The sequence below is a fragment of the Leucoraja erinacea genome, chromosome 10 (genome assembly GCF_028641065.1).
Source record: "Leucoraja erinacea ecotype New England chromosome 10, Leri_hhj_1, whole genome shotgun sequence".
Lineage (NCBI taxonomy): Eukaryota > Metazoa > Chordata > Chondrichthyes > Rajiformes > Rajidae > Leucoraja > Leucoraja erinaceus.
Window position 1 is genome coordinate 56,832,341 of NC_073386.1, and position 16,628 is coordinate 56,848,968.

Sequence of the window (16,628 nt, forward strand, 5' to 3'; positions counted from 1 at the left end):
ATACATTGTGGTTTTGTTCAGATTGCTATAAGTAGAACAGTCTGGAATGCATTGTACTCAAAGGTTTTCTGTCTGTATTTCCACTGTTACCTGCAAGAAAACATTTCATCTCTGAGCACCTCCCCCCATTGGTACGGAGTCAATCAGAATATACCACATGTAATCTGTGTTTCACTTACTGGCTTCCAGCGAATCCTACAGGGCAGGTACAGCTGCTGTTCCTCTCCTTGTTACAGTTACCTCCATTGTAACATGTCCAATTTGTCTTCCCATCATTGCAGGAAGTAATAGATAATCTCAGATATCTAGGGCAACGACATTCTCTATTAATTATTGACCTCTATAGGCAGAGGAAACATTTTGGCACAGTTACATGTCAAGTCTCTTCATCCCCCTTGCATTCCTGCTTTCAGAAGAAATGTTGAAACATAAAATGAGTGCGTACGGGTGATCGATGGTCGGTGTGGTCCCGGTGGGCCGAACAGCCTGTTTCCGTGCTGTGTCTCTAAATTAAATGCAAATTGCCCTTTGTGTGTAGGGTGCGGGTGCGAGAGTGGGCTAACGTAGAACTAGTGTGGACGGGTGATCGATGGAAAGTGTGGACTTGGTGGTCCTGTTTCCACGCTGTATCTTTAAATCAAAAACAATGATTACATTGTGTAATGCAAAAGTGAACGTCATGGGTTTCCTTCGCTCAGTCCGCCTGGGCCTCCCTGATCTCGCGGTTGCCAAACACTTTAATTCCCCTTGCCATTCCCACAGTGACCTTTCTGTTTTGGGCCTCTTCCACTGTCAGAGTGAGGCCAAACGTAAATTGGAGAAACAGCATTTCATATTTCACTTGGGCAACTTACATCCCAGTGGTGTGAAAATGAGTTCTCTAACTTCAAGTAACCCTTACATTCCTCCCACACCCAAGTCGTACCAGTTTCAAAGTCGTCTTGTTGAGTTTCATTGTCTGTAACTGGTTTTCACCTAACCCACAGCTAACAATGGCCTGTTTCCTTAATCATCGTCACTTTTTTGCATGTCTGTCATTCATTTGTTCTATATCCTCTTTGACTCTCAGTCTGAAGAAGGGTCTCGACCCCAAACGTCACATCCCTTTTCCTTTTCTCCAGAGATGCTGCCTGACCTGTGGAGTTACTCCAGCTTTTTGTGTCTATCTTTGGTTTAAAGCAGCATCTGCAGTTCCTTCCTGCACATTTCGTCATAGGTCTCAAGTTGTGAATCATTTATAGATACCACTGTCAGGCATTTTAAAAGAGAAAATAGTCTTAAGAAAGCCTGAATTGTTACGCAAGTTTGTTGTGATATCTAGAACAGACTGTTCAGCGTCTAAGATCAAACAACGCATGGAAAATTCAGTCTCAAGCTTATACAGCGATCATATAATTAAATTTGCTCTCTCTGTAGGTTATTAATAATTCAAAGTTTGTGATTATATTTCAAATAGGCATCACTCATTTCCCTCAAAAAAAATTGACATTTTATTAAGAATCTTTTGAGTGTTGAAGAAAATAGTAAAATCTTTAACATAGTTTTTTTAGCTTATTTAAGATTATTTAATATCACCAGAGCTTGATTATTAGCCAGTCAACTAAGTTGCAAAGAAATAGCAACCAAGTCAGAGTTTAGTTTAGTTTATCATAGTCAAGTGTACCGAGCTACAGTGAAAACCAGTCAGCGCAAAGACTGTACATGGTTGCATTCAAGCTGTCGAAAATGTACAGACACAGGATGAAGGGAATAACGTTTAGTGCAAGATAGAGTCCAGTAGATTAAGAAGAACGTAGTTAGTAAGGAATGAGTAATGTTGAAATAAAGATTTGAAAGAGTGGAACGATTGTAATGAATGATTGCAGATCCACTTCTGGGACCACCACACATGCACACACACAGATCACCTGGCTTCCATGCCATCTTGCAGCAGGCGCGAAGAAGGGTTCTGACCCAAAACGTCATCTGTCCATTCCTTCCACAGATGCTGCCCGACCCACTGAGTTCTTCCAGCACTTTGTGTTCCAGCGGGTTGTAAAATTGGGTTGTACCCACTTACAGTCATTTTATGAGGCATGAAATATCAGTGTGAAGGTGCAGGCAGAATTGGTGCCTGGGACAAGGTACAGTAAGACTGTGCACATCCCAATTATTTTCTCATTCGCTTTGACCCCCGACTTACAGGGAATTGACGAGGTGTCTGCCCAAGATCTCGCAATACCGGTCCCATTAAAAAGCCTGTTACTGACCTGATGTGCCTCCGAGCAGATTTCCTGCCCACGAGAGGGCTCTTTTTCGCAAGTTTGTGCATGTTTTTCTTAAAACAACAATTAACTCATAGGATCATGCTATAATAATGGTTTACACAAAAGCCATTTGGCCCGTTGAGTCGATACTATCTCTGCACAGCAGTCTACTCAGTCCCGTTGCCTGGCTCTTTTTGCCTTGGCACTTAAAGTTATTTTCCCTCAAATTTCCCCCTGGAAAGCTTATTGCCCTTACAGACAGTGAGTTCCAGATCACCACGAATTTCTACCTGAAAAGGCTTTCTCCCTGTGGCCGTGTGGGTTTTCTCCGGGTGCTCCGATTCCCCCCACACTCCAAAGACATGCAGGTTTGCAGCTTAATGGGTTTCTGTAAAGTGCCCCTAGTGTGTAGGATGGTGCTAGTGTAGGGGAGATTGCTGGTTCACCTGCGCTCAGCGGGCAGAAGTGCCTGTTTCCGCTCTGTATGCGTAAAGTCTGAAGAAAATATATTATTAAGCAGAGCACACACGATTCACAACTAATCCAATCTACAGTTGGCTTCTGTAAATTGTAAAATTGTCCCGAGGGTGTGGGATAGTGCGGGGTGATCGCGGGTTGTCATGGACTCGGTGGGCCGAAGGGCCTTTTCCCGCGCTGTATCTCTAATGTCTAAAGTAAAGTCTAAAGTTTACTTACTGACAGAATCTTCCAGTGAAGTTACTGGTGCACCTGCACGAGTAACCAGCTATGGCATTGATGCAGGTAGCTCCATTGGCACACCTGTGCATTGGGCAGTTGTCGATGTTCGCTTCACAATTGGTGCCGGTGTAGCCGGGCAGGCAGGAACACCGGTACGCAGAGACTCGGTCCGTGCAGTGGCCATGGATGCAAGGACTCGACCAGCAATCATCAATGTCCTCTTCACAGTTGCTGCCTGTCCAGCCCATCGGGCAGCTGCACTGGTAGTAACTGACCATGTCCTCGCATTTGCCATTGTTTGCACACGGATCGGATGCACAAATACTTTCCCCGGGGCAGCCCCGCGATATGCTAGTGAAGGACGGTTGTATAAACTGTTCCTGCTGCGGGCTGACAATGCGCACGTTATCGGTTGCCAGGTACGGCAAGGAGATCCCACCCAGTCTCATGGTGTTCAAGCAACCTCTGAAGCTGCCTGCTTTCTCTGAGCCTCCAGAGCCCAGGTTAATGTCTGCTCCTTCTCTCAGGAAGTTCAGGTTCCCGTTGTCGGAGAGACTGGTCAACGTCCCATCCGTCTGGTCGACCTCCATCTGCCACGTGGATTGCTGAAGCGAGGGATGGGACATGTGCAGAGTAACATCATGCCAAACACCATCGCTTATTGGCTTTGAGCTGAGGAGACTCAGGTTGCCCCTGCCCTTTCCACCACCTATCATCAATATGAGATGGTACTGCTGGATGCCGATGGTGATGAAGTCTCGATCCTTCACAGCGTGGAGCACGACGGCGTTCGATTCCTTCGATCGAACGCTGAAAGTAATGTTGGTGAGATCCCGCTTAATTTTGCCATTCCCTCTGAATGTCAAGCTTTGCTCTCCTTTGAACGTGGCATGAACAAGGCCTGCAATTAACACAAGAGGAAGCAACGTTACCCCAGGCTTACATTGATAATTTCAGCATTCTTTACAAGAGGATAAAATATTTCTTAATGTTTAAGACACATTTGGACTGGTACATGGATCGGATAGGTTTTGAGGGAAATGGGTGATCTTACTGTGTGTAGGTGTACAAAATCATGAAAGGAAAAGATCGGGTAAATCCACAGTCTTTTACCCAGGGTAGGGGAATCGAGAACCAGAGGACATGGGTTTAAGCTGGGTGGGGGGGAGATTTAATAGGAACCCAAGGGCAACTTTTTGTACACAGAGGGTGATAGGTGTCTGGAAAGAATTGCCAGAGGAGATAGTTGAGGCATGTACAATTACAAGGTTTAAGAAGCATTTAGACAGGTACATGGATAGGAGAATTAAACTAGAAAATAATGGTAAATACATGCAGATGGAAGCTTTTCAATACACGTGTAATTCTGATCATTTTCTGAATATTACGTTGTTCATTGCGGCAGGGTTTCTTGTAACCTTTCTTCACCAAATTCCAGCATCTGTAGTTTGCACATCTGCCGGGCACTGAATTTTAACTCAATCTTTACTTTAAACATCGACATGTGTGAAGTTGCACAGATGTACTTTAAAAACATCTCGCACCATTGTTTGCTCAACGGAACGAGTTCTGAACCCACCCCCCTCCCAGCGTATCTGGACTTCACAAAGCTTGAAACTGGTACAGTATGTGGAACCCTTCCAGCAATTAGTTAATCATTAATTGGACCAAATGTATTTACTTAAGACATCATAATATTGTTGGCAAAGAAGCATTCAGAGTTAATTGGCCTCTGCCCCTAGTGTGTAGGGAGTGGATGTGAAATGGGATAACATTAACCTAGTGTGAACAGGTGAGTGATAGTCAGAGTGGTCTCAGTTAGTTAGGTTTATGGACACGTGTACCGTGGTAGAGTGAAAAGCTTTTGTTGCGTGCTATCCAGTCAGCGGTAAGACAATACATGATTACAATCAAGCCGTTCATAGTGATTCAAGATACATGATAAGGGAATAGCATTTAGTGCAAGGTAAAGGCAGTGAAGTCCAATCAAAGATAGCACAAAGGGTCACCAAATGAGGCAGATACTAGTTCAGGTCTGCTCTCTAGTTGTTGGTTGGATGGTTCAGTTATCTGATAATAGCTGGGAAGAAACTGTCCCTGAATATGGAAGTGTGCATTTTCACACATCTATACCTCTTGCCCGATGGGAGAGGGGAGAAGAGGGAGTGGCAGGGTGCGACTCATCCTTGATTATGCTGCTGGCCTTGCCGAGGCAGCATGAAGTGTAGATGGAGTCAATGGAAGGGAGGTGGGCCGAAGGGCCTGTTTCCGTGCTGTATTTTTTAATCAATGAAGACAGTGATACCACTGTGAATCCCAATATATGCTAATATCATGCTACTGTATATCATGTGCAACATTACATTTTGGACCATTTCAGTTCTGTAACCAAAAATATCATTGTCGCATGCAGATTTCTAACAATCTAATTGTTATTATTTTAGAGGTTTCCTATCAATGCCAGAGGCTACTGGCAGGGAATTTAAATGATCAATTAATCCTAATTTCACAGTGGTGCAACAGATGTATAAGAATGCCTGACTCCGAGAATAACGTTAAGGCTAATCCATCTTAAAGTTAACCTTGCAGATTGTGTGGGATTGTCCATCTACTAGGTATAACATTCACTACATATAGAGGTCTTAAATAAGTTAATTCTGGTTAACATCTTTGATTTTGGTGCAAATATATCAAAGAACACAATTGTCAACTTTATACTGTTATTGCACCAGTCTGTTCAACCCATGGTATAGGGCTGTTCAAGATACATCCTTGAGTAGCATACTTCCTCAAAGTGTTGTAATTCCCAATGGTGGGCATAAAGTTGCATTTAAAAAATATATATTTACTGTCTTATCAATATTGATTTTCTGATTTTAAATCATTATTTATTAATACTTCTCTCATAAAATTCAGAAGTTTGTAATTCTTTTGTATCCTCCAATAGTTAGCAGGTTTGGACAACACATCTGGGAGGGGACGAGGGGAACTAATACAATTATGTGTAGGAAAGAACTGCAGATGCTGGTTTATACCGAAGATCCGCTCAAAATGCTGGAGTAACTTAGCGGGTCGGGCAGCATCTCTGGAGAAAGGAAATAGGTGACATTCAGCCTGAAGATGGGTTCCAACCTGAAGCGTCACCTATTCCTTTTCTCCAGAGATGCTGCCTGACTCACTGAGTTACTCCAGAAATCTGTGTCTATCTTAGATACAATTATGCCCCTGTCACTGTGTACACATCTGAGCTTGTCCAGATTCCACGTTTGGATCTACACGAGTATCTCACAGAGGAGGTGTTTTGCTGCTCGTTTAAATTTGTGGACTTTGTGGACAACTGTGTTAACAGAGAAGGGTTGTGCGATCACTGTGATGCTCACTGCTGTGTCAATCTTTTACACTTCACAAATTCTAGATGGCATAGCTTTAAGGTGAGGGGGGTAAAGTTTAAAGATGCACAGGGGTAATTTTGTTTTACACAGAGGGTGGCGAGGGTCTGGAACACACTGCGAGGGGTGGTATTGAAAGCAGATGTGATAGTGGCGTTTAAAAGATCGGCACGTGGATCTGGTGGAATATGGATTATGTGCAGTTGGTGTTGGTCTTGGCATCATGTTCGGATCAGACATTGTGGGCCAAGAGGGCCTGTTCCTGTGCTGTACTGTTGCATGTTCTAAAGATAAGCTCCAGGGGAGATGTGGCAACTGGAAATCCCTTGTCCAGGTTGCCCTCCAATGCCTGACAGTACTTTCCAATGCCTGAAGGCATTTTCCATGCCTTAAGAGTATTTTCAAAATGCCTGAAAGAACTTCAAGTCTACCCCATTTCAGGAAGCAGGATGCCCAGAGATCTCTTGTGGAAACACTGACTTGTTCGGGCGGGTTCAATTCTGACTACGGGTGATGTTTGTACGTGATGTCTGTACGTATGGGTGACGTCGGCACTACGGGTGATGTCTGTATGTTTGTACATTCTCCCAAGGGTTTTCTCCTGGTGCTCCGGTTTTCTCCCACATTCCAAAGATATACAGGTTTGTAGGTCAATGGGCTTTGGTAAAATTGCAAAATTGTTCCTCATGTGTAGGATAGTGCTGGTGTACAGCGCCGATCGCTGGGCGGCACTGTATCTCTAAAGTCTAAAGAAAAGATTTTATTGAGCAAAACACACAAGATTGACAAGCAATCCAATCTATAAAGAGGACGCCCTTGTTACAAGCAGATCATATTTCTGCATGGATGGAATTCTCAAAGCGTGGCTTTAATCCACACTCGATGATGATCGGTAGACTGGAAAGCTGCCCACTCACAATCAAACCCATCTCCAAGCAAGTGGCATCGTGAACCCTGCGGACAAGGGTCGAGCTGACACCACTGCACCAGGCTGCAGGTTTTCCCAGAGGTATTCGGAGGGCAGGAGCAGACAAAGTCATCCCAGCTGGACGAGCAGACGCCACCATTCAAACAAGGGCTGAACTAGGTAAGCAGAAACAAAATCATTACAAAATTAAAAATTACGTCTCACAGATTCAATTTAAAGACACTGAATCCAACAGTTCAAAAATAGTGGGACTGCACAGTGGAAGAGTTGCAGCCTTACAGCACCAGAGACCCAGGTTCAATCCTGATAACGGGTGCTGTCAGTATGGAGTTTGTACGTTCTCCCTGTGTGTGGGGGGGGGGTTTTCTCCAGGTGCTCTGGTTTCCTCCAATATTCGACAGATAAGCAGGTTTGCAAGTTGTTCCTAATCTGCAGGATAGTGGGTGATCACTGGACGTAGCAGACTCAGTGGACCAAAGGACCCGTTTCCAAACTGTTTCTCTAAAAGTAAAGTGCTATATGAAGCGTGAAGTGTAGATGGAGTCAATGGAAGGGCGGCAGGGAATAGAGGGGAATGGATCATGAACAGGTCGATGAGATCAGTTTAACTTGGCATCAAGTTGGGCATAAACATTGTGGCGGAAGGGCCGATTCCTGTGCTGTACTGTTCTCTGTTTGATGTAATAAGGATGTGAACTGCACTCTGTTTACTGTACCTGACAGGTATTGTTTCCAGCACAACCACTTGTTATATTTACTAATTTCCTGTTACTGTAAGACTCCCCGGAGACTGCAATGGGATAAAACTCAAGTCTCTTGTTGTTGATTTTTATATCCTGGATGCATCCTTCAAAGTAACTTGCGTCTTGGGCAAGTTCCATCTGATTTGGCAGGCCTCCGATCAAAGCCACATCACCAGCCTGCACTCTAACTGGGGGAATTGGAACATGTCCTACGACTCGACCCGACTCGACCAGCTTCAGTTGGTTTTGTTTTATCTCCACAGTTATTAGATAGATGTCGCCGTCGGTAATGGAGTGATGACTGGTGAGAGGTTGAGACGGAGGAGATTGTGCCACCACATGTCCAGCGTCTAACTCCAGCTGAAGGTACGGAACGCTACTATTCCTCAGCATCAGTAACAGACCGTTTGGTTTGCGGGAACGAACAAACATGGATATGTTCACTTCCTCTCCTGGATCGTCATCAATGGTAAACAAAGCGTAGCCTTTGGAATCTTCACCGCCAAATCTACCTGCGATTAATTCTGTTACAAAAAAACAAAAGGCAAATTGGATTACAACGGCATGTACAGAGTTGTGTGCATGAGGTACAGACCTTATGTACATTCTCATGTACAGAGTCACACTCGTCAAACAATAATTACTGTCACAATACAAATCAGACTAGCATTCTTGCTGAAAAAATATACATGAAGAGTTCTGAAGACCCAAACATCACCCATTTATTCTATCCAGAGATGCTGCCTGTCCCGCTGAGTTACTCCAGCATTTTCCATCTTTCTACTTAAAGAGTTCCTGTATTGGAAAAATTTAATTAAAATCCAACTGCATAACTAAGCGATGGGATAGATGCAGGTTTAACAAAGCCAATGAAACCATAGCAACATCTGCTTTGCATTCTGTCTGACTTTTTTCTTGTTATTGTGATCAATGGGAGAGAATACGGGCCAAGGGTTTAAAACAGGCAGATGTTTCACTCTTGCTCATTTTGCCCATAGTCAATAGTTGAATCATCCGTAGGAATGAACTGCCGATACTAGTTTTTTTTATACCAAAGATAGACACAAAGTGCTGGAGTAACTCAGCGGGTCAGGCAGCATCTGTGTAAAGGAAGAGGTGACTTTTCTTCAAACGTCGTAACCCTTCTTCAAACTAAAAGGGGGTAACTGGAGGCAAGAAAAGGCCAGAACAAAACAGGGCCGGCAACAGAAAGCTGAATCATATTCCAACATATCATGCAGCAAACTAAACATCAGTTGCATCACACCTGTTTAATTCAGATCTCAATGTTAAAATGGAGATGCAAATAAAGGTTTTGCAAACTAATATACTTACAGTAAAGGGACTGCACTGGCAAATGCAGTTTTAAATTCAAAATTATACATTTAAATTTTAAAATGTGAAACATTTCTAGCTGTGACTTGTAACCTGGTTTGTTTTTGTTAGAGTACACAGAGTGCCTGATTAACTCAGCGGATCTGCCGTTCTTTGTTTCTACTATTGGTGTTAACGTTTTGTCATTAATGCACTTCAGAAACACAGGGTTAATCTTGCAACACTGCCCCTAACGTTACAGAGGAAAACTGCTGAAATGAGAAGTCAGTCCCCAATATATGTGTACATACTAGACATCCGGACTCACTGACTGTCAGATGCCCCCCACCTCTGTCACTACACTCTGCTGTTGAACTCTAATGTTGGAACAGTGTGCTGGGAGATCCCAGCAATGTGCTACCCTAGTGCCAGGGTATAAAACAGGAGGCTGATTCACTGTGAGGGAAGGAACTGCAGATGCTGGTTTAACCCGTAGATAGACACAAGAAGCTGGAGTAACTCAGAGGGTTGGACAGCATCTCTGGAGAGAAAGAATATGTAATGTTTCGGGTCGAGACCCTTGTTCAGACTGGGTCAGACTTCGGAAGGGTCTCAACCCCGAAACGTCACATGTACCTTTTCTCCAGAGATGCTGCGTGAGCCGTCCATTCAGCTCAGTGGTCATACTCAGCCTGGGAGTAAGGAGACGAGAGGAATGTGAAGGGACTTTTTTAGAATTTCATATTAGTTACATATAATTTAATCAATTAAAAAATTGCCTAATTACATATTTAATTAATTTTAATTAAAAGTTTAAAGGAGACGTGCAGGTCAACTTTATTTTTTTCCACAGAGGGTGGTGAGTGCTTGGAATGTGCTGCCAGGGCTGGTGGTTGAGGCAGGTGTGATTGTGGATTTTGCATAGGCATATGGATATGCAGGGAACACAGGATCATCTACAGGTAGATAAGAAATTATTTTGACATCATGTTCGGTACAGATATTATGGGCTGAAGGGCCTGTTCGTGTACTGTTCTATTAGTGTGTATATGAATTGGCCTAATTTTTAATTCACAATTTTGATTACTTGCGTTAACGATAACAGCTTTTAAATATTTTAGATTATACAAAACATTAAAACTTGTGATGGCTTCACCCTCAATGTGGACATTTTCTCTGGAACTGTTACACTCCAATGCTGTAACACTATATATGGCTTGATTGCACTCATGTATAGTATTATCTGATTTGATTGGACAGCATGCCAACAAAAGCCTTTTATCTGCATCTTGGTACACGTGACAATAATAAACCTAAACCTAATCCAAAGTGAAGGTTCACGCTAGCTGTGCTTTCTTCCAAGACTGTTCGAGGGTTGGAACTGATTCAAGTTGGGCTTCTCAGTAATGCAGCCAACATGCAGACTGCATCTTCAACCTTCAACACAAGGGCACCAAGATCAGCCCTCTGGTCGACTGCATCTAATTTCCCATTGAGTTTTTCTTGCCTTTCGACTTTAGTGATACGGCGCGGAAACAGGCCCTTCGGCCCACTGAGTCCGCGCCGATCACCCCGTACACTGGTTCTATCCTAAACACTAGGGACAATTTACAATTTACAGATGCCAATCAACCTATAAACCTTCACATCTTTGGATCGTGGGAGGCACCCAGAGGAAACCCACACGGTCACAGGGAAAACGTGTAAAGTCCGTACAGACAGCACCTGTAGTCAGGATTGAACCAGAGTCTCTGGTGCTGCGAGGCAGCAACTACCGCTGCGCCCTGTGCCCGCCCAAAGCTGGCCCAAATTTTCAAAGTTACCTTGCAGTACGGGAGTCAGAGGTTATGGGGAGAAGGCAGGAGAATGTGGTTAGGAGAGATAGATCAGCCATGATTGAATGGCGGAGTAGACTTGATGGGCCAAATGGCCTAATTCTACTCCTATCACGTTTGAACTTATGATCTACTTACCTTCAGAACAGTTCAATCCGACGTATGGGCGGAAACAATCACAGCGGTAATTTATCAACAAATCGACACATTGGCCCCTGCTTTGGCACGGATCCGCCTGGCACGGATCACTCTCGCTGCAACCAGGCTGCACATTCAGGGCCGCCTCAGCCGTGAGAGCGCCCAGCTCTAGCACATTCCATTCCACTGTCACGTCCTGAAGGCAGCCAATAAAATGTGGCCAAGTCTGGGGCTGGGTCGCTCCTGGATCATCTCCATGGACATCCAGCGTACCACCAAAGGATGTGTTTTCAAATGCAGAGGAAAGTTGCCCACTCTCCATCTCTAGAGGCTTCAGGACCATGCATTCTCCAGCACAGGAACTATCCAGCAGTTTGACAGCAAAATGACTGCTGAGTGTCACTTGCACAGTGTGCCACTCCCCATCGCTCATGTCCTTGAAGATCTCAAGGGTTGCAAGTGGCTGATTCCTTACTTGCAGCAACGCTGATAAATGCCCATCGACTACTTCCAATTTCATGAATGTTTCTCTGTTCCCCCGGTGGAAAATGACTGCATTGGACAGCATGGTTCTACACCTTAGGAATATGCGATAGGGAGGTGTGTTTGCCGCTGACTCATTTTTCCTGGTAATTGATGTTTTAAAACGAAGATAGCCGCTGACAGCAAAAGAGAAGGTTGTCGACAGTTGACAGTTCGTGCCAGTGTAGCCGTTCGCACAGAGGCAGCGGTGCCTGGGTTGTGTATCCAGCAGGTAAGGGATGCATGTTGCTTTGTTCAGGCATTTGTGGCTCTCACAGCCAGTCAGAATATCTGTACAGTTCTGGCCTCCGAATAACACCCCTTGTTCGCTTCCTGCTGGGCAGTGGCAGATGTATCCCTCCTGCATATTCTGGCACGTTCCTCCATTCCGACAAGGATTCCAGTCGCACTCGCCAACATCGATCTCACAGTGGGAACCTTGAAAAGGAAGGGAATATACGTCGAGTTTAGTTTAGTTTGTTGTCACATGTACCGAGGTACAGTGAAAAGCTTTTGTGTTTGCTCTTCTGACAGGTAACGAGTGAAAACCTTTGGAGAAACAAGGAACTGCAGAAGCTGGTTTACTAAACAAAAAGGACACAGTGCTGGAGTAACTCGAGGGGGTCAGGCAGCATCTCTGGAGAATATAGATAGGTGATGTTTCAGGACCCTTCTTCAGACTGATTAGGTTTAGATTTTCTCTAAGACATTTGTGCATTGTGGATACAGACACAAGGTTGTTGAATTCATTAGTGACATCACACTGTAAAGTTACTTCCTTTCATCTGCTTCAGCAATGTTTTAAAGACAATTGGACAGGCACGTGGATAGGAAAGGCTTAGAGGATATGGGCCAAATATAGACATTTAGGTTGGCATGGATCAGTTGGGTCGAAGGGCCTGTTTCTGTGTTGTTTAACTTTATATAGTCAGATAGTTGTCAAAGGGTTAAGCAGCATGAAATCAGCCCATCAAATTCCCGCCATCAAACGCCCATTTACACCAACCCATTGATTTCTCCGACACACATGGGGTGATTTACAGAGGAAATTAACCTGCGTGTCTTTGGGATGAGAGAGGAAATTGAAGTTCTTGTAAGAACGGCCACATTCGTACAGGGAGAATGGGTAAGGCTGAGATAGAGAGATTTTTTCCTCGAGAGGGGAGTGAAGGCTTAAAGATGAGCCAAGGCCTAGATCAGCCATGATGAAGAGAGTAGACTCCAGGGACAATGGCTGCCTCCAGCTTTACTTCACTCCTCCTCTTCTCTCCTTATCTGTCACCCCTTTGTCTCCTTTTCAATGCAATGTTGTTACTTATTCCACATCTTCCAATCGACACCCACCTTCCCTTTATCCATCCATCACTTGGCAAACTTTGTCCAAACTCTCTCCCTCCCCCCACCTCCACCTTTCATATATTATTGCACAAATCAGAATATCAGAAATAAGAAGAGGAGCACAAGGAACTGCAGATGCTGGAATCTTGAGCAAAGCCAAAGTGCTGGAGGAACTCAGCCGGGCAGCATCTGTGAAGGGAATGGACAGATGATGTTTCAGGTCAGAACATCGGACTTATAACAGCGTCTGAAGAAGGATCTCAACCTGAAATGTGATCTAGCCATTCCTTCCTTCCACAGATGCTGTCTGCCCCGCTGAGTTCCTCCAGCACCTTGGTGTTTTAGTCATTAGGGTTAGTACTTTTCTTCAAATTATAACACTCTATGAACTGTTCAAGAAGGAACTGCAGATGCTGGAAAATCGAATGTAGACAAAAATGCTGGTGAAACTCAGCGGGTGAGCCAGTATCCATGGAGCGAAGGAAATAGGTGACTTTCGGGTCATAGAAAACATAGAAACATAGAAAATAGGTGCAGGAGTAGGCTATTCGGCCCTTCGAGCCTGCACTGCCATTCGATATGATCATGGCTGATCATCCAACTCAGTATCCCGTACCTGCCTTCTCTCCATACCCCCTGATCCCTTTAGCCACAAGGGCCACATCTAACTCCCTCTTAAATATAACCAATGAACTGGCCTCAACTACCTTCTGTGGCAGAGAATTCCACAGATTCACCACTCTCTGTGTAAAAAATGATTTTCTCATCTCGGTCCTAAAAGACTTCCCTCTTATCCTTAAACTGTGAACCCTAGTTCTGGACTTCCCCAACATCGGGAATAATCTTCCTGCATCTAGCCTGTCCAACCCCTTAAGAATTTTGTAAGTTTCTATAAGATCCCCCCTCAATCTTCTGAATTCCAGCGAGTACAAGCCGAGTCTATCCAGTCTTTCTTCATATGAAAGTCCTGCCATCCCAGGAATCAGTCTGGTGAACCTTCTCTGTACTCCCTCTATGGCAAGAATGTTTTTCCTCAGATTAGGAGACCAAAACTGTACATATTTTCTGTTTTTATGTTTCTATAAGGACCAGGACATCCGATTCAAAAATACCCTGTCAGTCTGCTGTGCTGACAAAGTTGCTGTGAATTTCCCGTAAATTGCTGCATTTCTTGTATTCTTGTAAGAAGCTGGAAAACACTCCTGGCAACTAAAAACAAGACCCTTCTTCAGACTCTGTTTACTGTTCATTACAAATGTCTCCCACTGATTAATGTATAAATACACAAATAGAACGTAGTTCAAGTTCAAGTTCACGTGAGTTCAAGTTCAAATTCAAGTGAATAAATGTGCTGCGTTCCCTAAACGTTATTTCATTACAAGTAGCCAATTGTTTTATAACCCTCCATATTAAAGTATTTGGTTTCCTCCCACACTCTAAAGACATACAGATTTGTAGGTTAATTGGCTTGATATAAATGTAAATTGTCCCTAGTGTGTGTTAGGATAGTGTTAATGTGCGGGGATTGCTGGTCGGTGCGGACTTAAAATTCAAAATTCATTAAGAGTCCCCTGTTCCTTTAACATACAACATTAAAATGTTACTATTGCAATAAACTCATCAGAGGCATACTTAACAAAATACCAATTATACATATTTGACAATATATATAATAACCAGCATCTGCAGTTCCTTGATACTATGGCAATTATTCACAATGACACGCCCACCTCTTTCTCCCAAGTATTAAAGTAATATAACAACTCCAGGCTAATGCATTTACCTTTAAAGAATATTCTACTTAAAAATATTTACCTGTGATGACCAACATAAAGACGGATGCTTTAAGAACGGACAACACCATTGCTCCGTGGGATTTAAAAGGGTCTGCACCAGAACTCTTTTTTAAAAAAAAAGCTCTTTAAATGATCTACAGGCTGATGTCACCTCGACCCCTGCCGAGTGTTGTTCATCTGTCTTCGTCCACTTGTTCACTAACTGTACACATCGTTCCTTCTTCTGTTATGATCACCGATTTAACTTACCAGGCAATTCTTTGCAAACCAGGTCAGCAAAACAGAGCTTAAGAATTAGCCCTCTCCTTGCTTCCACGGTGCCCTGCTGTGCCCCAGTAATGCTTCTCCTCACCACTACAGCTAAAGTCACTGGCAAAAACAAGTGAAATATTAGGTTGCAATCGCTGTAAAAATACGTTGCTGGAGAGGTTTCAAAATGTTGCTCCTCCAGAAGTGCATCTTAGATTAAAGGCTATTTATTACCGTAATCAGATTAGGTGATGTCATAGACTTTCTCAGTCGTGTTAGGGTTACTTTTGTAGGACATTGAACAGCACAGGAACAGGCCCACACTGTCTGTGCTGGACACAATGCCAAGTCAAACTAATCACTGCCTGCACGTGGTCCATATCTCTCCCTCCCCTGCATATTCCCATATAGATATATATAATATCCATATGTGTAGGAAGGATCTGCAGACGCAGGTTTAAACCGAAGATAGACACAAAAAACTGGAGTAACTCAGCCGGACAGGCAGCATCTCTGGAGAGAAGAAACGGGTGACGTTTCGGGTCAAGACCCTTCTTCAAACCAGTCTCGACCCGAAACGTCACCTAAACGTTTAGGTTACCTGTGAATCCACGCCGGCATTTACAGATGTAGCCGGAATCACGCTCAGAGCTGGAGACTGCAGGCACGTCGGTGGCGTTTCCATACACCTTCAGCCAGGTGAGTTCCACACACTGCCCCCCGTGTAGACATGGATTGCTGCTACACTCCTGGATAGTCGTCTCACACTGTGGCCCCGTAAAACCTGGAGGAAATGTTCACATAGATAAGATCCACCATCACAATCTGGACAGCACAATGGCACAAATGAAAATTAAATGAACCTTCCAGATTCACGGACAGTTTCTACCCAGCTGTGAACCCCTGTCACCAACTAGAGAATAGTCCTGTCTTCCCATCTACCTCATTGGAGACCTTTGAACTGTCTGTAATTGGACTTTATCTTGCACTATACCACCCCGTTGGATTGCAACCTTGTCGTGGTCAGGGAGCTGTTGTGTCTCAGTGACCCCTAGAGCTATGCCAGCGGGAGATTGGTCTCCTGTTAGGGTCTCCCATGCTGGACAGGTCGAAGGGTAGATTTGAGACAAAGAGTGATCCACTGGTCCTCCAGGTTGGGGGTTGAGCACAGGGCTAACAACACGGTCTCGTAAAACAAATATGTTACGGAAACAGCGAATTGAAGGAATCAACACTACTGGGCGGGATGTACTTCCAGGGCTCTCGACAGATGCTAGGATGAATGTCAATGGTGCTACGAATGTATGGGATCCCACAGCATATGTTCGAAGTCATTAAGAACTGGATTGTTCCATATACTGAGAAGAGAACTCGACAGCATCCCAAGAATAGCCTTGCACTGGACACTGGAAGTGAAAAGGAAAAGAGGGA

General features: G+C 44.1%; 1 protein-coding gene across 1 annotated transcript in view; it reads right to left on the reverse strand.

Annotated features, from left to right (window-relative positions):
* The window catches only part of crb1 (crumbs cell polarity complex component 1), a 61,743-nt gene that overhangs the window by 27,931 nt on the left and 17,184 nt on the right, over nucleotides 1-16,628 (reverse strand). The window contains exons 5-9 of the mRNA XM_055641246.1: nucleotides 15,799-15,981; nucleotides 11,293-12,252; nucleotides 7,979-8,529; nucleotides 7,252-7,417; nucleotides 2,943-3,846 (exon numbers count right to left, since the gene is read on the reverse strand). Coding sequence (XP_055497221.1) covers nucleotides 2,943-3,846; nucleotides 7,252-7,417; nucleotides 7,979-8,529; nucleotides 11,293-12,252; nucleotides 15,799-15,981 — 2,764 coding nt within the window. The remainder of the gene's footprint in view (nucleotides 1-2,942; nucleotides 3,847-7,251; nucleotides 7,418-7,978; nucleotides 8,530-11,292; nucleotides 12,253-15,798; nucleotides 15,982-16,628) is intronic.